Consider the following 24,129-nt stretch of genomic DNA (forward strand, 5'->3'; position numbering starts at 1 on the left):
GAGAGCTGGTTTTAAACTTTAATTTCGAGATAATTATATATCTTGTAATTTATTATATACTCTTGAAAAACCCTGCTGACCAAAACAGTGTGAAGCTGGAGCAGGAAAAGTAAAAAGATGCTTGTTAGCTTCACAATTACACTAAAAACACGGATTCGGGAGCTGGTGAGATGGCTCAAGTGGGTGAAGGTGCTGGTCACCAGTGCTGGCGATCTGAATTCTATCCCTGGGCCCCACATGATAGAACAAGTGCCCTAATACCCACAATTGTCCTCCAACCTCCACAGGTGTTCTGTGGCGTGAATATGTATGCGTGGATATACACATACACACATGCGCGTGCGCGCTCACACACACACATACACACACACACACACACACACACACACGTGCGCGCACACCCACATACACACACACATAAGTAAATGTAATAAAAAATTAAGATTGGACTCATGTTGAAAATCAAAGCAGGCTATCAAAACATCAAAATGTTTGTGATTTTGATTTGTGGTTTGAAAAAATTAATATAACAAGAATCTAGTCAATGGACTTTACAAAAGAATTTCAAAATATGCCAGTGATTCCTGAAGCACAGTTAAAATTCCTGAATGATGTCACCATGAGCTGATATGTCCATTCTCACTAACCACCAAGGCCATCGTCAAGACAGCTAAAGATACCACGATAGTGGCCTGGGAGTGATGGTAGAACGTGGACCTCGGCAAGAGATTGGTTGAGGGAGATCTAGTTTTAATTTCCAACAATTTTGTCAAACATTCCTCAGTGTGATATAGATATGCAGCTCCTCACAACATCAGTGGGGAGGGCATTCTGAACTAACTTGTTTGGATTAAGGAGCCTGGCACCCCTCATCCATCTACAAAGCTAGCATTAACAGACAGCCGAGGGAAGGAGGGAGCAGCATGCACCCCGACTAGGAGGAAATGCTGTCGGGAATATTTTCTACTTTGTTGCTCGTTTTCATCTTATATTTGGAGTTTTAATTACTGCTTTTGATTTTCAGCCATTTAGTTGTTTTTAGCTCGATAAAGCCTTAGCAGATTCAAAAGGATCAAAGTGATTTCTTGTATCAAGTCATAGAATGAAACTTGTAATTGACAGCAGCTGAAATCCTAGAAATTACAAACACTTGGAGACTGAACTGTCTTTCGAAAAAACAGTGCATCCGTGAAGAAATAGAGGAAGAAACGTAAAAGTTCCAAAAGTCAAATGAAAATAAAAGTGCAACTTATCCAAAGCCCTAGGCAGAGGTTCTCAACCTTCTTAGTGCTGAAACCCTTTAATACAATTCCTCCCGTTGTGGTGACCAGAACCATAAAATTATTTTTGTTGCTACTTCATCACTGTAATTTTGCTACTGTTATGAATTATAATGTAAATATCTATGTTTTCTGATGGCCCTAGGTGATCCCTGTGAAGGGTCCATTTGACCCCAAGGGGTCGCAACCGACAGGTCGAGAACAGTTGCTCTAGGAGATGACTAAGGAAGAGTTACAGGTACAAAGGCTTTTACAACGAGAATTCCCAAATAAATAACTGGATGACTTACTTCAAGGTCTTAGGGAAACAAGCCAGATTGTTATCAGAGACAGAATAGATCAGGACAGAAATTAATAAAATGAAGACTAAAAGAACAACATGCAGAACCAATCACAAAAGGAGTTGATTCTTTGGTAATAATAAGCCAGGCTGATAAGCCCTCCAGTGGTTAATCTTGGCTGTCAACTTGAAGGAATCTGAGATTAAGTAAGAGACACACCCATTGGGCAGGTCTTTGGGGGTGTTTCCCAGAAGGTTTAACTGAGGGGAAGACTCTTCTCAAAAGTGAGTGGCAGCAGCAGCCCAGGAACAAGATGAGGTGGTCCAAAGTCACAGCTTGTAAGTGAGCCACCACAACTAAATGTTTTCTTTATAAGATTTGTCGTGGTCATGCTGTCTCTCCACAACAATAAAAACCCTAACCAAGTGTACTAAACAGTTCTCAAAAGAAGCAACGTGAGTAGCCAATCAATATTTGGAAAGGTGCTCAAAACTCTCAGTCACCGGGGAAATGTAAATTAAAACTGGTGTGAGATTCTATCCATTCCTCTCAGAATGGTCATCATGAAGAGAACAAACAATGAATTCAGGCTGTGGGTATGTGAAGAAAGAGGAACTCATACATGCACTGGTGGGAATCTAAACTGGGGCAGCCACTAGGCAAACAGTATGCAGCCTCTTCAGAAAAACTGAAGCTGCAATGATAATATAATTCAGCTATACTATTCCTAGGCATAGACTCAAGTCAACATATCAAAGGTATTTGCAGCCAGGCGTGGTAGCACACCCCTATAATCCCAACACTCAGGAGGCAGAGGCAGGTGTATCTCTGCGGATTCGAGGCCAACCTGATCTACAAAGGAGAGTTTCAGAACATCAAGGTGACAAACACCTTGTCTCAAAACACAAAACCAAAACCAAAGATGCTCGCACATTTATGTTTATTGCTGTACATTATGCATGATAGGTAAGAAATGCCGTCCAGTAGATGAACTCATAAGATGAATTCCCCCTGCCTGGGAGGAAGCAGGAGATGCTTTTACTGACCTCTATAAACCAATTTCTCTCCAGTGCTATTATATCCAAGTTGTTTACAAACTTTAAGGATCATAATGTGTAACAAGAGACCACAAAAGCAACTGAATGCAAATGAACACTGTTTTCAGGAAAACATGCCTCTTGGTAAAATGCTACAAAACTTGATTTTTAAAAGCCCTCAAAAATCTCATTAATACTTTACCTTTTTAAAAATCTCCTCTCCTCTCTTTGAGATCTTTTTCATGATGACTCTTTTATTTTCACTTTCTAAATAAGTAAGAATGAGAAATCATGTTATTAAAACAAGACTATTGCGACAGGATTGAAAACATGCTGGAGAGATGGCTCAGTGGTCAAGAGTACTAGATGCTCTTCCACAGGACCCAGGTTTGATTTCCCAGCACCCGCACGGCAGCTCACAACTGCCTATACCTCCAGTCCCAGGGCATCCAGAACCCCGTTCTGTCCTTCTTGGCAATGTATGCATATGGTCCATAAGACATATATGCAAGTAACATGCACATACACATTAAAAAAAAGATATGGCATTTGAAAGTACAAAAAGACACAAAAAATAAGATGAAAAATAATGTCATTTTTCTCTATATATATGTAATATTTAACATTATATATGTAACATATATAATATATACGTAATACTTAACATTTTTTATTCTTTAATAGAAATTTCAGTACCTGATGTGTAGCAAGATCCTCTGATAAAACCTTACATCTAGGAAGCTCCTTAAAGCACAGAATGTTTTAAAGGAAAGTTAAATATTCTACCTTGCATGGAAGTTCATTAAAACTTTGGATGTAGGCAACTAGAAAACTTACAGGAAGTCCCTGAAACTTAGCAGAAGCACTAGCTCCCCCACGCCTTTCAAGCTTATGTAAGTGTAAGGACTGCAGAGAGATACCCTCCAACTTGTATAACAAGTTGTACAGTATGCTCCAGGTTTCCAGCTTTCATGAGATGTCATCCATTTTGGGGCAAATTTGGTGATGCACCTGAATTTGAGTCATTTTTGAGCCTGTAAGCGCCCCCAAAACTCATGGACTCACTTAGTTGGATGTTGATGATATCCTTACTTTGGTCTGTCATCAATTCCCTATCTGAGATGAATTCACATCTCACCAGAAAGAGTGTCACACAAAGCCACTCTTGGGTTGTGCCCAAAGGAATATAAGCTGGCATATTAACAGAGATATGTGCACATCCGTTTATTGTAGCACTATTTACAATACCCAACATACGGACCATCAATGTCCATCAACAGATGGATAAATAAAGAATGTGACATATCTCTGTACCCATCTATCCATCCAACCATCCAATAGAATTTTATGTAGTCATAAAGAAAAATAAAATTATCACTCTCAGGGGAAAAATTACTGGAACTGAAGATAATGATACTGAACAAAATAACCCAGACTCTGAAAGATGCGTTTTCTCTCATATGCAGAATCAATCTATTTATGACATGAAAATGAAAAGGGAGACTGAGGGAGAAGAAAGCTATCAAATGAAAATTGGCAGAATCAAGAGAGAATAATGAAGGGAAAAAGAAAGACAAATGACACATTGACACATTTTCTTACACACACACGTGCACATGTGTGCACACACGCATGCACACACACACACACACAGAAAGACATTGTATGAAAGTACAAAGGGTACTGCAGGTCTTGTGGTGCTATAGGTCTTTAACATCAGTACTCTGGAGACAGAGGACTGTGAATCCCTATGCACTTCAGGCCAGTCCTGTCTACATGGCAAGTTCCAGCCAGTCAAGACAACACAATGTAACTCAGCCTCAAAAATCTAAGAAACGTTTTAAAAAGCAGAAAGGGGGAAGAAGGAGACTCCTTGGGGTTGGGGGTGGGGTCAGACAAGTGGAAGTAGTAATGGGATAGGTATGCGCAAATACAAGGGTGTGTGTATGAAAATACCATAAGGAAACCCATTACTTTGCATAATATCTAAAACAACTTCCAGTGTGAAAAAAAGAAAAAAGGAAAAAAGGAAAAAAGTTAGAATGCTGTGCCAAAAAGATTCCAGTGAGAATTAAAACAGTGGGCAGCATTTTCTCCAAATACAAATCCACTAGACATATAGCATCAGCTACCCTTTAGTAGCAGGGAACAGACAGGGCAGATTTTAACAAAAGCATCACACCAGCTATAGTCTACAAAAAGCATCATGACCCTCGGATAGTCTACTATCAGACATGTTCAAAATTCCCATTTTTCATCAATTGGAATTTTCTTTCAACGACATAAGTGGGAATCATGGCCCAGGCTCAGCCTGGTGATGCATGCCTAAAATCCTAGCATAGGAGAGGCTGAGGCAGGAGGATCAAAGGAACACATGGTCTGAAAAGAAACCTAAACTGTAATTTGGTGTCTTTGGAAAGCATCAAAGCTAAGTTCCCTTGTGCTCTCAAGCCCAAGTGGAGAATCACAGCCTTCTCCTGTGTGACAAGATTTCACCTCCATGAGGAAGGTGTGCTGAATAAAAGCTGAAATAAATATGGAAACAGATGACATAGACTGCCATAGATTGAAGGTTTGTATGTAATATATCCAAGGCAATGGAATTTTCCTATCTGGAAATTGATCAGAACTATCTAATTTACAGCGCAAACATACTCACCAGGTCCAATAAGCTGGTGGGAGTCCTGGGCTGTTTAGATACTAGCCTGAAAAGCCGCCATCTGTGGGTATGCATTTAGTCTCAGTTGGAGAAAGACAACCCAGAGGCCCTCAGGCCACACTTGCCACATAAATGTTGAGGCAAGACAAGTATTTATTTTCCCTGCCACTCCTTTCCTTTGAGTTTTGCAACCCGTTTCAATGGACTGAGTCCTTCCTTCTTTCCTTCCTTCCTTCCTTCCTTCCTTCCTTCCTTCCTTCCTTCCTTCCTCCCTCCCTCCCTCCCTCCCTCCCTCCCTCCCTCCCTCCCTCCCTCCTTTCTTTTCTTTTCCAAGACAGGTTGTCCCTGTGTAGCTTTTGAGTCTGTCCTGGAACCAGACTGGCCTCAAATTCACAAAGATCTGCCTGTCTCTGCCTCCCTACGGCTGGGATTTAAGGCGTGTGCCATCACCACCAGGCCTACTTCTTGTTCTACAGTCTTCTGGGGACTTTTCTTGGCTCTGGTACCCGTCTTTTGTTGGTCCTTACTTTCTACCTTTGAAGCTCGTATTTCCGCTGATTCTATCTAAGGTGTTATCTTAATGTCTATACCAGCAGGGAGTTCAACTCCACCCGATCACCTTCCTCCACTCAGGAAATAGTTTTCTGACCTGAACTTAATCCAAATCGCCCACTGACCTCGAAGCTGGAGAACACACAAGCTTTCAGCCCTATTCCTCATGAGGATGGCAGGCAGGAGGCGCGGTTCCGTGTTATCCCAGCCCCAAGATTCCGCACAGCGCAAGGCTCCATCCCCAGTGTGTTCAGGGACCAGCGTGAGGGCCTTAAAGGACAACAGGACATTCACCTGACGGACACTGCTCTTTCGACACGCCTGGGAAGTGAAGGCAGATCACGAGCAGCTACCAACGCCCACGGCCCAAGAGCATGCGCGATGTGGGTTCCCTGTCTAAGGGAGTATTCTCTGCGCTGCCCTTCCGCTCTCCTGCCACTGGGTTTCAGCTCCGCCTCCAAGCACACGATCTCCTCGTGAGCCCCTGTGTCGTCAGCATCTCGTGCTCCTCCTCACTGTGGGCAGGGAGGGGGAAGCGAGGGGGTGATAGAGAAGAGGGGGGGAAGCTTGAGAGTCACACCTGCCACGGAGTAGGACACGAGAGCTGGTGCAGGATGTGTGTGCATTCATTTCAGGTGACCTGAATATGACCTATGCCTACAGATTTCAATTCAAGCGATTTGTTTTTATTTTCAGAGTTTGCAATTTGTGTCACAAATTTATTATCTTTTGAGTCTTGGGCTGGGTGCTAGAGAGTTTAGTGGTTAAGGACACTTTATTGCTCTTGCAAAGGTTCCCAGTTCACAGCACCCAGTTGGGCAGCCCACAATCATCAGTAACTCTGACTCCAGGGTGTCTGGCGCCCTCTTCTGGCCTCAGTAGCACCTGACCTCACACATACATGTATTCTCCCACACCCATACACACATAATTAAAAATAGATTTATTTTAATTAAATAGATTTATAAATTAAGTGATTATAATTATTTAATTAATATTAATTAAATTAATTAATGATTGTGCTGGGGAGATGGCTCAGCACATAAAACACTTCGTGTGAGTTCAGTGAAGTTCGAATTCCCAGGCAAGTGTGGAGGGAGAGGCTGGAATCCTTGGGGCAAGCTCTGGGTTCCAGGAGAGGCCAATTCCTCAGTAAATAAACTGGAGTGTGATAGAGAAAGCCAACCATCGTGAAACTGTGGCCTCCGAATGCACCTACACTGTAAGTGTACCACTCAGGCAATAAAGACACAGATAACAATACACCTCCACCCCATGTGCCTACTCCTTGTTAAAATAATGGTCTAAATACACCCTGCAAAGTTGGGAGCTTGCGACTGGGACTCAGCACAGTGCCGTGTGCCCCATCATTCCAACATGACATTTAATGAATTGCTTTCTATGCTCACCCCATTGAAGGCTTGGTCTGCGACTCTAGAGACATGTAGCAGGGCTTTAAAACTAGACGGTCCCACACTTGAGAAAAGGGGAGCGCAGAAATAAACCTGCTGCAAAGGTGGTGGGTTAGGTAGGGACCCTGGAGCACAAGGAAGTGAACTCAGAAGTTCCATTTGCCTCATTATCTAGACAATAAATAAATAACTAAACAAAAAGCTACTCACTGTTCAAAGTGTCTAAGCCTCAGAATTATTTGGCCAAATTCTCATTCCTAATAAAATCCTTGGGGTTCTCTTGTCTTTGTTATCGAGGGCTCATCTGGTACAACACTTTAGAAGCAATGACAGTAGGTATAACACTTTAGAAGCAATGACAGTAAATTCTTGTCTCTTTGGTCTTGAGCCTAGCCTCTAAGGGCTGAGTCATGCCTACAGCCCAATAGCAGAGTCTTGAAGCAGAGTCAAGAACGCTTTCCTTAAATACTGACGTCTTGGACTAAACGGGGTATGTCTGCATGTGGCAAGTATTATGGAATATGACATACTTTAAGGACACTTTAACTTCTAGGATTATCATCCAGTGTCAGGGATTTTTAAGAAAATCCCTGTGTGTATGCATACCATGATGTATTATTATTATACTTGAGTGTTAAATATATTGTCCAAATAACTAAGTCAACGCAGTACAGGACTTGAGATCGCCTACTAGAGAGTTTATAGTACAGAAGTTGAGAAATCCTAAATATTTTCAGGACTAAAGAGTGTTTTCTGTCAGAGGGGAGGAAGTGGAGAGATGATTAGCATTCCAGGGGATATTTTAGCCCAGTAGTCCAATGTCACACGCAGAACTGTTGCTTCAGTTCCTTGCTGTTGTTCGTACACTGCTCCAGCTAGAGAGAAGATTTCATAGAAAAGTTTGAACTTCTTGGCAAAGATTTAGAAAGTCACCATCTGTACAAGTGGGCAGGCAGGCGAGCAGGCGGGCAGGCAGGCGAGCAGGCGGGCAGGCAGGCGAGCAGGCAGGCAGCCATCCAAGCAGCAGTAGTCAATGATATGCAATCTGCAGCTGTTTTCTGTGCAGACAGAAGGTCTTCCCATTCTCCACCAGAGAGAAGGTCTTCCCATTCTCCACAGGCAAAGCTACTCCAAGGCATTTCACAGTGGCCTTTTTAGCTCTCCATCCCTGAGACCCAGCATCAGTTGCCTTTTTATGATCTTCTTTATTTTGGTCACTGGTGCGGGAGAATTATCTGTATTCTGTCAAACATGTATTTTAATAAAACGCTGATTGGCCAGACATAGGTGGGTCAACCAGACAGGAAGTAGAGGCGGGGCTATGAAAACAGGAATATTCTGGGAAGCAGGAAGCTCCCTCTGCCAGTCCTGCTCAGATCACCAAAGAAGCAACATGTGAGCTGCCCAGCTAGAAAAGGTACTGAGCCATGTGGCTAACGTAGATAAGGATAATGGGGTAACATAAGTTATAAGAGCTAATACTGACCTAATGGGCCAATCAGTTTATAACATAATGTAGACTCCATGTGATTTTCTTTGGGACTCGCTGGTTGTGGGGTACCGGGCGGGACAGATACCCCAGCCAGCCAGCCCTCATGTTACAGGTCACCTTTTACTTAGGGCCTCAACCTGTCTGGGCAGTTGAGTCTAAAATGCCATCTGTGAAGGTTAAGTGAAGGTTGGAGACGGTGGCCTATGTCTGCAATCTTGGCACTAATGTGGGGATTCACAGAGGTGAGTGCTGTTCCATCTTGACTAAAGGTCAGAGAGTTTGAGTTTATTTTTACTCTTTCAGAGTTGTTGACAACAGGTGTGGCTACAAACAAGAAACCCTGACCTACGGTGTGGTTACTTGGTGTTTTGGACATTAAGATGGCCCAGAGAGGTGAATCTGTTCCACCCTGATCAAAGGTGAGAGAATTCAAGCTTATTCCTGCTCCTTTGTTTGAAAGCAGAAGGTTTGACATAGGGAGTGGACACCTACAGGATACTTAGTCTGGGGTATATTTGCTGCATATCCTGCCCAAAACATCAGAATGCTTAACTCAGAAAATATTGGCTTGATGTCTCAAGTATTGAAGCAAGTAACCGTTCTGGTTGTCCTCTGTATCATGTTAAAGCAGCCTTTTGCCTTCTTCCCCCGCCTCCTTTTTGTATTGGGGTATATAAGTGTATGGAAAATAAACGCGGGCAAATTCAGTATTCAAGATTCACTGAGTTGCCTCCGGTACTATCCTGTGTCTCTGTATTTCTTTTGTATCTCTGTCTGTTCTGCCTGACATTTCTAACCCACACGCCCCTATCCTGGGACGTATGAACTCGTCACACTAAGAAGGACCCCGGCACACTAAGGAGTCTAAAGCAGGGAGATCTTGAGTTTCCCAGTCAGTCCAGGTTAGCTACACAGCGTGATCCTTTTCCTGATCCCAATTCAAACAACAACAACAACATTGAATGGGGAGAAGTGCCTTAATCTATGATATTACCCACCTCCTAAGTATACATTATCTGCTGAAAGCAAGCCATGTCTCGGATGGTTTGGTCAAAAAGTGACCCCTCCACCACTTGAGCTCTGGAAGATGTATCTACCTCAGACCTCCATGGATCTCTACTTGGTCAGGTCCAATTTTGTCACCTGAACAGTGGGGAAGAGTTGAAAAATCATGCTGTTTTTTGTCCTTCTTTCTGGGATGTTGGCAGAATCTGGCAGAGATGTGAGGAAGTGCACTGTAGGCTGTGTGGTAGCCCGAGGAGTTCTAAGTCTATGACAGCAGCTTGCTCTTCCGGAATAGACATTTATTTTTCCTTCAAAGTTAAAAAGGAAAAGAAACATCACACCATCACAGACAAGAGCCACCTCAATTGGGGAAGAATCAGAAAAGAATAAAGTAAAGTACGAGCTACCCTTTCAGGGTACAGAGCATTCTTGTTCTAGGGAAGAAGGAAAACAACATAGTGAGAAATGACCTTCCCTAAACCCTGTACTTAATGAGCTTAAGTTGAGATAATCAGATATTAATTATTATAATCATTTGGGGTTTTGAGTGATGGTCTCTACTTTGTAAAAATAGAAATTAATCTTCCATAACTTTCTGAAGTTTCTGGGATATTCTTTGGAAACACTCTCAAGTTCAGAAGACTGTGTTAAGTTTGCTGCTGTGGTAACTCTCCCATCAAAGAGCAATCCCTGCTAATCCAAATAAAACTGCCCGTTGTTCTATATGAACAACAATGTGCACCAGTGACTTGCCTTGTTGTTGTGATAAAATGCCCCGACAAGAGCTACTTAATGGAGAAAAGCTCTATTTGATTCACGGTCTAAGGTACAGTCCATCCATCTTGTTGGGAAGTCGTGGCAGTTGGAGTTTGAGTGCTAGTCACACTGCAGCCGTAGTCAGGAAGCAGAGAGAGGGGAATGCCGTTGTTCACTTCTTCCCCTTTTTGTTTAGCCCAGTACTGTAGTCCATAGGACAGCACATGCCTATGCTTAGGGTGGGTCTACCCACTTTAACTTTTCTAATCTAGGAAACTGCTTGCAGACTGTCCCTGGAGGTTAGGCTAGTCTAGACAGCCCCCCACAAGCTTGTCTCCTAGGTGACCCTAGATCCTGTCAGATTGACAGTTAATATAGACCACTCCATAATTGGTATTAGATCTGTTCTGACAACATCTCCACATGGAAGATATATACCTGTCTCTACATTATACGTGAAGAGTCAGTAGCTCACTCAAGCATGTGGCTCTGGCAGGTCTTGCCCTCCCCCCCCCCCCCATTCCCTCTGCCTTGCTAAAAGTCATTAGCTTACACACCTAAAGCTAGCCACTAAGGGCTATTCCCTTATTTGGCCAATTCCTCCTCCTGAGGCTGACTACCAAGGTCCAATTACTGAAGTATTATAAGTCCAGCAATCAGAAGCTCCCTTTGGTTCACCTAATTAACATGCCCAATGAAATTTAAGCACCTCATCCTAACATAGGGTTTCCCCCTTTTCCTTTATGAGCCCCCATTTGCCTATGGGCCATTCCTGTCTCCTCTCTATCCAGAGGCTGTCCTTTATCCTTCTGGGACAAATACCTCTTTCCTGTTTCCCTTGTCCCTTCCCCCTTCTCCCTTGTCCCCTGTCTCTCTTACCAGGGCATCCTACCATTCCAACACAGACCTCCCTTTTTGCTCTTAAAAATTACACCTACAAGGTCATCTGCTGCTGCTGTCTGCATGAGCCAGAGAGCAATCACTTGAACTTTTCTTCCCTGCTTAGTAAAGAATCTCTCTGGGAAAACAGGTGTTTGGTTTGTACCTAACCTGGGGTCTGGGAGGGAGCCCCTGCTGTGCGGGAGTCCCTTTCAAAATCTATGTCCACCGCAGTCAGAATCTTCAAGCCCAGGCAGGCCTGTCCTGCCCCCACCCCGTCCCTTTGTCCATTTCTTACAGCTTGTCTGTTACAAAGCCAGAGTTGTGCAGCGACAAGCGCAGCTGCAGCACGCAGGGTGGTGGTGCAGCAAAGCCTCCACTTCCGAGACAGAGCTATCGCGGGTCCTCAGCAGGCGCGGCGTAAATGAAAGCTCGAAGCTCTTTCTCAAGTATCAACATTCAGAACTTATTTGTCGAGCCCTTCTTTTTCAGAAATCTTGTACGAGCCTACTGAAATTCAAGATTTGATTTTATTGTCTGAATATACATATTATGTCAAGAGAATATAAACATTCTTAATTTTTTTCTTTCTGAGAGTCACGTCTGAGTTTCTTATAATTATTTTCCCTTTTAAACAGTACAACGACAGAAAGTCTTCTGCTGTGAAGCTTTAAGAACAGTGAAGCTTCGGTGGAATCCCAGTCTGCCTCTAGCCTCGGACACTCGCCCAGTGACTTGGCCCTTTTCCTGTCATCTCCGTCTCCGCGCTGCCTCTGCCTGTTAACTGTTTCAGGTTCGGCTCTTCCCCTGGACTCTGGAGCGACCACACAGTGACCTCCTCTATACCCTCCTCTCACAGGATGCTCTCTGCAAACCTTTGGAGCCTGGCTTTTGCTTGAGGACATCACTTCCCCAGCCCCTCCCCACAGGGAGAGCTATGCCCCACACTTGGCAGGGCCTCGCAGCAGCCTCTGTATTTTCTGTCTCCTCCTGACTATTCCCTGGCCAACATTCTACCTTCTAAAACACACATGCCCTTCTCTTTAACTTTCCTGTTTGCTTTTTACAGACAAGTTGACAATGTGTGCCCTTAGGATGGCTTCCAAATTTAGACCCTCCTGCCTCAGCCTCCTGAACACCTGGTATCACAAGTACACACCACCACGCCGAGTTTCTTATACATTTTACCTCTCTTCTGCTCAGCACGGTCATTTACAGGTTTCCCGGTCACTCTGTATTCATTAAGGAATTTGGCACCAAATTGAGTCTTTTTTTCTTAGCTGCAGGATCCTGGGGTTGAGGAGGGTTGCAATAGTCTTTGTGTGCCCAGGCCTAGAACCCTGAGTTCCACCAATCACTGTGGTTAAAACTCTGACATTCTCTGCTCACCTTTGTTTCCTTTGTCTTTTCAAAATGTTTAATTTTATCTGTATGAGTGTTTTGCCTACATGTAGTCTGTGCATCACATGTGTGCCTGGTACCCTCAGAGGTCAGAAGAGAGCCTTGGATCTCTTAGAGCTGGAGTCACGGGTGGTTGTGAGTGACCATGTGAATCCCCGGAACTGAATCTGGATCCTGGCAAGAGCAACAATTGCCCTTAAAAATGTGTCTGAGCAATTTGTCTGCATGAATGTACGTGCACAATATATGTACAGCATCCACAGACCTCAGAAGAGGGAGGTGGATCCCTGAAATTTGATATTGTGAGCCACCCTGTGGTGCTGGAAACTTGACCAGAGTCACCTATAAGAGCAGCCAGCACTCTTAACCAGTGAGCCGGCTCCCCAGCCCAGCGACAAGTGTTCTTAACTGCTAGCCCCTCTTTCCCTTTAATTTTAGTCTCTGACATCATCAAGCTCATGTCCCTGACCACTGTTTGTCATTACAGCATCCACTGGACTCATCTACCACGCTGCTTGGGTCTGTTTTCTCTTCGCCAGCCCAAAATCTCCTTGACTTTTGTTTCTCCCACCTTTGTGGCTTTAGTCTGATCATTTTTTCCCCATCTCACTGAAAAAGAAACTAATTTTAAAATATTTTAATTTGTTTATGTGTATGTACATATATATACCAGGCGCCCTGGAGCTGGAGTTAGAGACAATTGTGAACTGCTTCATGTGGGCCCTGGGAAGCAAACTACAGCCTCTGTAAGAGCAGCAGGTGCCCTTCACTGCTGGGCCCATGAAAAAGACACTAAATTTTACGAATAAAATCGCACAAGCAGATGGTTCCCGAGAGCACACGGCACAGTCCGTGGGGCAGCCCTCCCGTCATTTCCTTTCCTGCCCACAGCGGGTGTTTAATTTCTGTCCCTTCTCAAGCCCACCCCACTGTCAGCCTCGAATTTTCGGCAGCTGGCTTTGCTTTTCAGACGCAGCAGAGATTCAGACACGAACATTAGACACCAGGCCAACCTACCATGAGCAGACAGTTGTTGCTCCTGCTCCAAGAGAATGAGTATGCCGGGCCCATCATGGCTGATCTGTCCTGGGTCCCATCCAAACTATCCCTTCTGGGCTCCTGTGACATTACTGGTGACTTAAGCATCAGGTTCACCCCTTCCCCACCCCATTGTACCAGCTCTGCCTTCCTCATGCAACAACAAAAGGAAAATAATCCTCAGATTTCTTTCTTTTCTTTTATGTCCAAACTTGTAGAAAAAAGTAATCTTTTTCCTCTCCTTACATGGTATTGTCCTACCTAGTGTCTGGCCTCCAGCACCCACCGTGCCATCAAGGACTTTCTTTTTATTACGTTTACCAATGTCTTTCTGTATGTGCTTATTTATTGTGTGGGTACACACATGCCATGGCATGCATGAGGAGGTCAGAGGACAACCTCTGGGAGTCAGTTGATTTGTATAAACATTAAATGTTGATAAACATGACCATTTAAGGTTCATTTAAATCCACGCAATTCCATTTTAATATCCACGGTCCAGTGCTGGACGATGAACTACTCAGAAACTGGGCAAGACTGCACTTGCCCAGTAGGAAAAGCTCCATGTGTCTAGAGTAATTAAAGGTTTCACTGCCCAGTCAGCTGCGCAGTGCAGGAGTGAGGTCATCTCAGAGGAACCCTCTAGGAGCAGAGGCTTCTAGCTGGCCGGGCAGTCGGGAGAGAGGTCGGCTGGAACTGTTCCCTCCACTAAAGTATCTCTGAGTCCCGCCTTTTGGAAGGAAACAGGTCACATATTTTGCCCCAAGGAGCATATTCTGGACAGAATGGACTGAGCTTTCTAACGAAACTCTAAGGAGCTGTGGTAGTACAGGAAGTCGCTGGCCTGGAGACCAGGACACAGATTGCAGCAGGAGGACACCTGGGCTGAGCGTTGATGGTAGAGTGGAGCAAAGGTAGCCCAATAAGATTCGACCTAGCTGGACAGAACCCAAGGAACACCGCGGGTGAAATGGGATGTGAGCCTGTGAGGCTGGAGAGCGCTTAGAGCCAGGGGCTAGTGGAGCCTCGGGTATGGCCAGGGATCTTACTTGTAGGCAACAGGAAGTCACCTATGATTTCAATCAGGAATAGAATGATTTAAATTGAGGGCTTTTTTTTTATTTTAAAGCTAAACTTTTTCTTTTTTAATTTTATTTATTTATTTATTTATTTATTTATTTATTTATTTATTTTGAGAATTCCATACAAGAGTACTCTATATCATTTCTACTTTGGCTTTTCTACATAGCCCTGGCTGTCCTGGCTGTCCTGGAACTCACTATGTAGACCAGGCTGGAATCAAAGGCATGTGTTACCATACACAGCCATTTCTACTTTTCAAAAGAGATTTGATGCTATAGAGAACCAGAACTGACTGTTCTTCTAGAAGACTTTCTTCTAGATTCATTGCACCAACATGGTGGGTCAAAACCCCCCACAAAACCAGTTTCATGGGCTCTGATGCCCTCTTCTGGCCTCATTGGGTGTTACATGCAGGTGAGGCCCATACAATATGCAGATAAAATACCCATACATATAAGACTTTTTTGAAGGTTTTAAAGATAATCTTTGATTTTTATTTTGACATTCAAATTTACATTTTGAGAAATGCAAGCATGAAGTATTACCTTTGATTCCAAGTGGAATTTTATCAAGCTCACATCACACGTCTTGGTCCTGTTGTCACACAAAGGCAGCAAAGCCATAGGAACACAGAAAAATGCTCAGCTGGGATCTAAGCAGCTTGTTTAGGAGTAACATTCATATCTGTGTGTAACAAGAGAACAGGGACGTTGCAGCCTACACTCCCCAAGAAGAAGGCAATGAGAGCTTACTTCTTACCTACCTTGTAAACATCAGAAGCATTTTCCAAATGTGCCAATATGCCAACATGTAGCCAGTGTTGGGCGCCTACAAGGTGGCTAGTCTTCATCATAAAGTGAACGTAATACACGCCACAGGTTTTGGAAGCTTGGGATTTTGAAACCATATATGAATAATTTTTACACTGATTAATTATTGAAATGGGAATATTTTGAGTTTAATCTCTTAAACTCTGCTTGTTTCCTGCCTTGGAGCACACCATCTGTTTCTCATGTGCATCTTGGTTAACAAAACACTAAAATAAAATGTACTTTTGAGACTTTTGTTTATGTCACATTATATTTTTTATTTATTTGGATGCTTGACACTTTTCTCTCCCATACATACCCATGTGCACACACATACAAAGTCTAGTTCTATAATTTCATGTTTTCATTTATATCCTAATGAGCCCACTTCAGCTGACTGGTTGCTCTTGTAGGTTCATAGAAAAAAAATACCAACTTGCAAAGGAACAGGGTTAGTAGAACCAGGTTCTGAGTCCTGGGTAAAAGTCTAGAGATGAACAATAATTAACTACAACCAATGAGCAATCCAATATTAAAATTAATTGATCGTTGCTCAATTTTATTGGCCTGTTCCACCCAGAAGGGCCCAAAGAAGACCCCTGAATTAACCTTCCCGCCAATGTAACTGAGATTAGGTTGTACCTAACTGTCTCTATTATTTTTTTGAACCTGGGAAACAAGATAAAAATGTAATTAGACAAGAGATATTTTCGTTCTTTGAAGGAAACTAGTCATTTTGAATTCCAACATATTGGCAGCAGTGGTAGTGGGGTGTTCAAAAGACGGAAAATGGCCAGGTGTGGTGGCCTATGCCTTTAATTCCAGTGAGGCAGGGCAGGTGGATATTTGTGTTCAAGGGCAGCCTGGTCTACAGAGTGAGTGAGTTTCAGGACAGCCAGGGATACATAGAGAAATCCTGTCTTAAAACAAACAAACAAAAACAAAAAAAAGCAAACAAAAACAAAGCAAAGCCAAAAAAAAAAAAAACAAAAACAAAAGAAAAAGAAAAAAGATGTGAGTTTGAGCACAACTCTGCATGAGCCCTGGGAGCCATAAGAGCTGCCTTCTTCAGACTGCTGTGAGGACAGAATGGGAAGATTAACACAGTGTACCCAAGCACAGAACATCCCACAGATGCTCAGCCAATGGTCAATGGTAACTATGATACAGTCAGCACATTCACTGGGAATAACAGAAGACACTTGTAAAAAGGAGAAATGCCTTGACTGCCCAAGAGATACGTAGCACTTGACATCTAGTTTATGGGAAACTTTCCTTTCTGAGCAGTAAGTCCCCAGACCAGAGATGGACAGACAGCTTGGGGCAGGGTGAGAATATATCATTGCTCAATTCTGCTTAACAGTTAATTTTTGTGGCAACACTCATAGGAAAGGTACAAGAACTCTCCACTTTTCCATAATAAAATAACCATTTAGTCATTACCCCACAAAACACTCCATGAAATAAGGAAATAAAGCATGTGTTGTATAACAGAGGGGTAGCAACACTTGATGTGTGAATACCACAGCAGGGCAAAACCCTGCCCCCCTCACTAAATTAAGTTTTGGGACAGTAGGATGCGGTATGGCTTTCAAACCCAGTAAGCCATCTCTGTGGAGCAGAGTTCACTTAGTGATCAATGGAACAGTTTGTGGTGTGAGAAAATTCATGTGTGCTCTCATCCCCAGCCAACACCTTGGTTATAGAAGGGGATAAAATAGTGGTGTGGGGACTGGAGAGGTGGCTCAGAGGTTAAGAGCACACATTGTTCTTGCAGAGGACCCCAGTTTGATTTCCAGCACTCACACTGGACAGCCGACAACTAGTTGCTTCTAACGCCAGCTCCAAGGGATTGGTACCCTCTTCCAGCCACAATATTCACTGTATTCATGTGCACAAACCCACGCATACACAGATAATTGGAAACAAAATCTTCAAAATAGTGATAATTGTATAACATTGTAAATGTACTAAATGATATTCCACTGTACTGAGCTGAATGTGAATATGGTGAAATGTATGTTATGGGTGTTTTAACATAAAAACCACAGAGCTCTACAAGATGCATTAGAGGATATATTTTCCCGGTCCTGAGTGGTAACTGTAGTTTTCTCCCTAGCAACACACACTACTATCACACAGTGTCCCCAGAATGCCAACGTGTGTATCTGCTTTTCAAAAACCTCTGCCCTGTGTGCTCTCCTTGAGAGAAGCTTGGCACCGCACAGGAATGCACACTGTTTCCACTCTTATCTTCAGCAGATGGTGAATCACAACAATGGCACAAGCACATCGGCTCCTTCGCACAAAACTCTTTGGCTTTAGCACATATTCATCTACTTCAGAAAATCCTCCTATCCAAAGGGCAGGCTTGGGATGGGTCTGTGTCTCTTCTCTCCAAAGGCACTGCACGGCTTTCTCACGAGATGGGGAAGGGGGAGTCCCAAAGCTATGACAACCAGCTCACCTTGGGCAGTGTGGCACTTGGGACTCTTAGTTCTTTGAGACGAAGTTGATATTGTTCTTTTTTGAAGCGCAGACCATGAAAATCATGATCAGAAGCACAGAGGACAAAGGAGAAGGGAGGGAGCTGGGAAAGTCAGAACATCACCAGGAAGTCCTTGCTGTGGAGGTGGTGGAGTGCTCCCCGGGAAAGGCTTCATTAAAAGCCTCAGTAGCTTCATGCTGGTCCAGACTGTCCCTGGAAAGCAGGGCCGGTGACCCTGGAGTCCCATGCAGGGAGGAATGCTCCCTGGGCAAGTTGTTCTCTCGCTCCACACAGCAAATTCCGGCTGCTCCTGCTATACAGACGCTTTCCAGAAATATGAAGGCTTTCTATAGATGAGCAGACATGTGATGGCCACAGCGACCAAGATTAGGGAGAAGACGACCATGAGGCTGACGTAGGTGGAGTGAGGAAGAGGCGGAGACAGCGGCTGTTCAGCTGGGATCATGTTGGTCAAGTTCAGCATGTAGCCCAAAGTCCACCCTGCGTTGCTGTCCTCGATCTGAAAACGGTAGGGAAAAATTCCATTGTTTGAGATCCAAAGAGATAATCCATAGTAGTCATGCAGCCCTTCCCATAACACTGAGCAGCCAATAGGAAGAGACCACCTTACGTACTTTACACAATAGACTAACTTTATATGCTACTTTGGGAATGATGTGGAGGGAAAAACAAAGCAAATGATTAAAGTAGAGTTTGGAGCCTCACCGTTACATTCTAGAAGTTCAGGAAGTTTAGTGAATGTTTGTCCAGTTTACCTGCCTGGGAACACTTAATTCAAAGAGACCATAAGTCCACATTCTTTCTGTTTCATGAGTTGGGAGACTAAGTAAGGGGTAACAGGAAACAGGTAAAAAGATGAGGGAATAATGATTGGTTCTAGCCTTTTACATCCTTGCCAGGCCAGAGAAGCCATGTAGACCCAGGGCTTCACGGGGGAAATAATTTCAGCAAGTTAGCTTTGTGAAGTTGGAAGGCTGTGCACCTCGCTGCTGATAAAGATTCTTATTAAGTTATGAGGCATTCTCTGACCTTCTAGCCTTTGGAAAAAATAATTTCCAGTCACTCAGAACTTGCAGCAATAGAGGTGATATTTGAATAATAATTTTGGAAAAGTTTTATGACAAGAGCTGTCCATGGTGACAAAGAGAAGTTAGCAAGAACAGGCGGCCTGAAGAAGGAACCCAAAGCTCTACAGGCAGCGCCACACAGACTTGCGCAGGCCTTTCCTGTGACATTTCCTTCTGGTCCTCTGAGAGCATGTTGCTGCTGTTTTTACAAAATAAATAAGTAAATAATAAATTGTGTCTGGGATAATTTACATAGTAATACTTTATCCCTGCTGTCTTGACACATTTCTGGATTGTCACTTCCAAAGCAGACCACTTTTCACCCATTTTAACCAATTACTTAGTACTCAAGTAATGGAACAATAAGACAAAGTGATAGACACACTTTTAAGGCTTTCAGCACATATCGACAAAAAATACCTCCTAAGAGGTTGTGCCAATTTACAATACCCCTTTCTTCCTGACCCTAACCCATACTGACAATAATGTGTGAAAGGACTATTTTTTCCTCTTGACATGGGATGGAAACCTTATCTGACTGTACATGTCAAAGAAGTCTCGAGATTTAAGGGAGTCATCACCCCGACTTGGAGATATCAGATCATGCAGTAGCATTCCAAGAATATAAATCAACACTGCCCAATGTATCAACCAAATTTAACACAGATTCTTCTAAAAAAATATGAAATAGTCTTATAGTATGGAAGGAAGCCTGGGGTGTTAAAATAAGGAAAAGGTTCATTAGAATGACCAAGATCCGTTAGGAAGAGAGTATTATTGCATGAATGTCTCGGAGCTGCCATAATCCTGATGCTAATGTTTTGGTTTGTCCGAGATCACTGTATTTTAAAACATTTTAGGCATTAGCAGGCATGGGGCTAGCAAGGTGTTGGGCGTCAAAGGGAGTGGCATGGGCTGCTTGCTTCTTTACTCCTGGATGCCTGCAGGTGGCACTGTGGGGAAGCACAGCAAGGAAACTACTTCCCAGGTCTCACTTGAGGCCGTGCTGCCAAGCAACAGCCCCATTAGCAAGGCTGATAAGAAACCAAGATCGCCCTCCCCGGAGTCACAAAGGGGCGCCTCTGGGGAATTCTGAAGTCAGGGCAGGTCAGCGGTTGATAAAATACTAGTAAATGAATAAACTGACCTCTCGAGAACCAGTTAGAGTTGTGTGTGTGGAAAGGTGAATGACAGAATGTGAACAGCTATGATTAGAGGCAGCCTATAGATAGATAGAACAAGCCTGCTGTTCCCAGAAGGGCTTGACACCAATGCCAGCTGGCGGGATGGTGGATGGAACAGGTGTCAAACCAAAGCTTAAATCACTCGAACTCCTACCTTTTCTAAGTTAAAACTGCTTTGTCCCCAACTTCCACATCCCCAACCAATTCCCAAGTTACCTTGCCCATAAAACGAATCTGGTCCCAGGAACTGCCTGTGAAGTTATAGCCTTGCAGAAGGAGGGTGAGGATGTAGGCCCCAGAGAAGCAGTATTCATTCAGGTACTTCTCCTTTATTTTCGGATTGGATGCTTTTACCTAGAAGTAGTGAGGGAAATATCAAACCCGTAGAGAGGGCACCTCTATTGCTCCTTTTCACTGATAGATCCAATAAAGAGCCAAAGAAGTCCCAGCTCACATGGATCTGAGGGTCAGTCTCTCCTACAGGCTGTGGGGATGGCGCTTCACTCCTTAGAAGGCATAGGGTTTTCAGATGGGTCTCCCAAGGAAGTTTTTCTTCCTAGGGACTCTGGGTGAGAACAGTGCGTGTTCTAGGGGAAAGGTAGTTCCTTTCTTCCATCTAGGAGCTTCAGAAACAGTCAGTTTCAGCATCTAATTCCATCCCCTATGCTTGGAGTAACTCAACATTATTAACTCAACATGTATTAGCGTATTAAACGCCATGAAAGCATCGTCTCAAGGAAGTCCACTGGTCTCCGTTTTAGCAGAGAGTCTTACATAGTGTTCACAGTTAGTGCAGGGCCTCTATGGGTATCTTAAGGAAACAATGCAAAGCCTTAGCATTCAGGTCAGCCCTTGGAGGACAGACAGCATCAGCATCCTGAGGAAGGCAGCCTTCTTCGCCCAGGGATTTGAACTCAGGACCTGCATTTTCACTCGATGATTCTCTCTCTGTTTCTGTCGGTCTGTCTGTCTGTCTGTCTTTCTGTCTGTCTTACACACACACACACACACACACACACACACACACACACACCCCACATAATGAAATCTGACATTTTGTACAATACAGATGAACCTGGAGAATGTTATTATTAAGTCAAGTAAACCAAGCACAAAAAGACAAATACTGAATTATTTTTATATGGAATATTAAAAAGTAAACCATCCATAACAAAACCCATTATTATATAATAAATAGTACACAAAAGATTTCATAGCATTGAGATAAGGAGTGTTGGCTATCAGAGAACAGGAAAAGCAATGGTACAAGGAATGGAGGGAGGTTAGTAAGGAGGTGATAGGTCATCACCAGAAAGAAATAAACGATGCTCTTCTCTTGTATGGTAGTTTGACTATAATTAGCAGTAACAAATTACAGATTTAAAAACCTAGAAAAGGTTGTTGAATGCTCTCACCACAAATAAATGGTACATGATTAAGATGACAATTATGATCATTATTCTGATATGATATATCATATCAGATGTACATATAACATTGAAATATCATATGAAATATCATAAAAATGTATCAATCAGAAATAAAATAAAAAAATAGAAAAATCAGCTTTTAAAAATAAAGGGATGATTTTATTTTTGATGAGGGATTTCTGGGATGGTCTATTTTATCCTGCAAAAGGATAGATGCACCTGCTTCTTCCTTCTTTTGACCTATAAAGGCCATGGCAGCCATCCTGTATCCATGGCAACTGAACTGAAGAAGCAATGGCTAAGTGAGACAGAATCTACTAAACCCATGGGAGCAGCTGCTTGTTGCAAAATTGTGCATTAAGTGAGAAATGTAGGCTGTTGCTTGGGCCGCTATAAATCATCAGGGCACAGCGATGACGGCATTGCTAGTCCCACTAGAGAGTCACGCGCAGATTCACGCCCTCCATGGCATTGTGGGTGCAGGACCAATTTCACAGTTGTGATTTCTGGTCACTTACCTCCGCCCAAGGCTTTGAACAAAAACTTTTTAAGGTCTCAGTCATCTTTTCCGGAGAGGAGACACTGTCTTCTTTCATCTTCTTAAAAAAATCCATCACAAAGTAGAAAGCTGAAAATGCCTGGGAGAGCAGAGTGCAAAGTGTCAGGCTGTGTCCAACATGCAGGAGCATCAGGAGCCTCGACTCAGACCCTTCCAGAGCTCACTCCCCACACTAACAACAAGGGAACTCTCTAGTGGCAATCCCACGGTGGAAACAAGCTGGCTGCTTCAATTTCAGCTAAAATAAACCCAGCGGAAGCTTCTTTAAAACCGCATAATTTTAAAAACCTCGCTTATCTAGAACTCATATCTAATGCAACAAAAGTAAGCAACTGTGCATTGGTCCATTTGTATGACACATGGTTCATTTGTATGGAGTAAGATTTCATTTTTTAACTTTGATTTTTCTCGCATTTCCAGTCTAAATAGTTGTCTGGTACTATAGCTGACAATCTACTTTTTTCAGCTTTCTAGGAAAACAAAGAAAGTTAACTCAAAGGCAAATTTATCCATCAACCAATAAAAGGTACAACCAAAATACACTGATGGGTGCTGACGTTGTTTAGAAGGAGGGGGGGTTAAGCATGTTTGTGGGTGTTGCACATTTGTGGGTGTTGATGCTGTTTAGATGGAGCAGGGGGGGTAAGCACACACCAAGGGGGTGTGGACATTGTTTAGATGGAGCAGGGTGGGGGGGTAAGCACACACTGAGGGATGTTAGCATTGTTTTGATGGGGTGTAAGCACTGAGGTGGTGTGGACATTGTTTAGTGAAGCAAGGGTAAGCTTGTTTGTGGGTATTGCTGTTGTTTAGATGAAGTGAGGGTAAGCATGCACGTTTGTGGGGACAGAGACGGGCTTCAGGCACTTGCCCCCAAACTGACCACTTGACATGTCCCTACTCCTTTCTGCATTCTGTCTTGCTCATTCCTTCCAACTTACTTGTCTGTTTACCAAACACCAGGGATTAGGTTGACTCCACCCTGGCAGGAGGTAGCGGTGGTGTAAGCACTGGGATCACATGTCTGGGCATTGGTGTCTGAATCTGCCTTCCAAACTTTTGTGCGGACTGGCCCTCAGCGCCTGTAGGAGTGTTCACTCCTAGACACTGTCCTGCTTAGTTAGGCTCAGGCCTGGACTTTAATTTCTATTTTCCATGTGCTTTTTGGTGTGGGATAAAGGTTCATAAGCTGGGGATCACAGATTCACCATAAGGGATTATATTATAAATTTTATGCTGAGTTTTCAGTTTATTTCTTGATGTCCATTTTTCTGATTGGAAGATTCTTAGTTTTCATCAAATTCTCAAAAATTTTGTGGTCCCTTGGAGGGTTCAGACCGGACTGGATTGCTGAAGACATTAAGCTAAATGAAACAGGCCAGTCACAAAAGCACAAATTGCCTTTGATTCTGCTGCAATGGTGTCACATCTGGAATAGCCTGCGTGGGGTTGTGGGTTGTTCTCACAGGAATGAAGAAAGAAACAGAGAATGGGATCCGATTATTCCCTCCGAGGACCTCCACCCTCCGACCTTTGGAGGGTGTTCATTGGCCAAATGACAGCATTCTGAAATCTGAATCTCAGATCTCAGAGAGTTTCAGACTGGGACATTTGGATTTTGAAGGTATTTTATCATCTACTACCACAAAACACATGTAAATCTAAGAGAAAAGATCAAATCTCATGCACACCGGCA

The 24,129-nt window shown here is 43.4% G+C and overlaps 2 protein-coding genes across 3 annotated transcripts in view; both read right to left on the reverse strand.

Annotated features, from left to right (window-relative positions):
* Positions 1-5,315, reverse strand: part of Cc2d2b (coiled-coil and C2 domain containing 2B) — a 90,655-nt gene extending 85,340 nt beyond the window's left edge. Inside the window, exons 1-2 of the mRNA XM_087907720.1 lie at positions 5,258-5,315; positions 2,801-2,865 (exon numbers count right to left, since the gene is read on the reverse strand). Of these exons, the coding sequence (XP_087763846.1) occupies positions 2,801-2,842 (42 nt within the window). The 5' untranslated portion in view covers positions 2,843-2,865; positions 5,258-5,315. The remainder of the gene's footprint in view (positions 1-2,800; positions 2,866-5,257) is intronic.
* A 10,621-nt stretch (positions 5,316-15,936) lies between these two features.
* Entpd1 (ectonucleoside triphosphate diphosphohydrolase 1) overlaps positions 15,937-24,129 on the reverse strand; it is a 118,612-nt gene continuing 110,419 nt past the window's right edge. For both annotated transcript variants that reach the window (XM_048452849.3, XM_048452850.3), the window contains exons 8-10: positions 22,393-22,512; positions 20,661-20,798; positions 15,937-18,692 (exon numbers count right to left, since the gene is read on the reverse strand). In XM_048452849.3, coding sequence (XP_048308806.1) covers positions 18,486-18,692; positions 20,661-20,798; positions 22,393-22,512 — 465 coding nt within the window. In that variant the 3' untranslated portion in view covers positions 15,937-18,485. The remainder of the gene's footprint in view (positions 18,693-20,660; positions 20,799-22,392; positions 22,513-24,129) is intronic.

The sequence above is a fragment of the Myodes glareolus genome, chromosome 7 (assembly GCF_982192425.1).
Source record: "Myodes glareolus chromosome 7, mMyoGla1.1, whole genome shotgun sequence".
Taxonomy (NCBI): Eukaryota; Metazoa; Chordata; class Mammalia; order Rodentia; family Cricetidae; genus Myodes; species Myodes glareolus.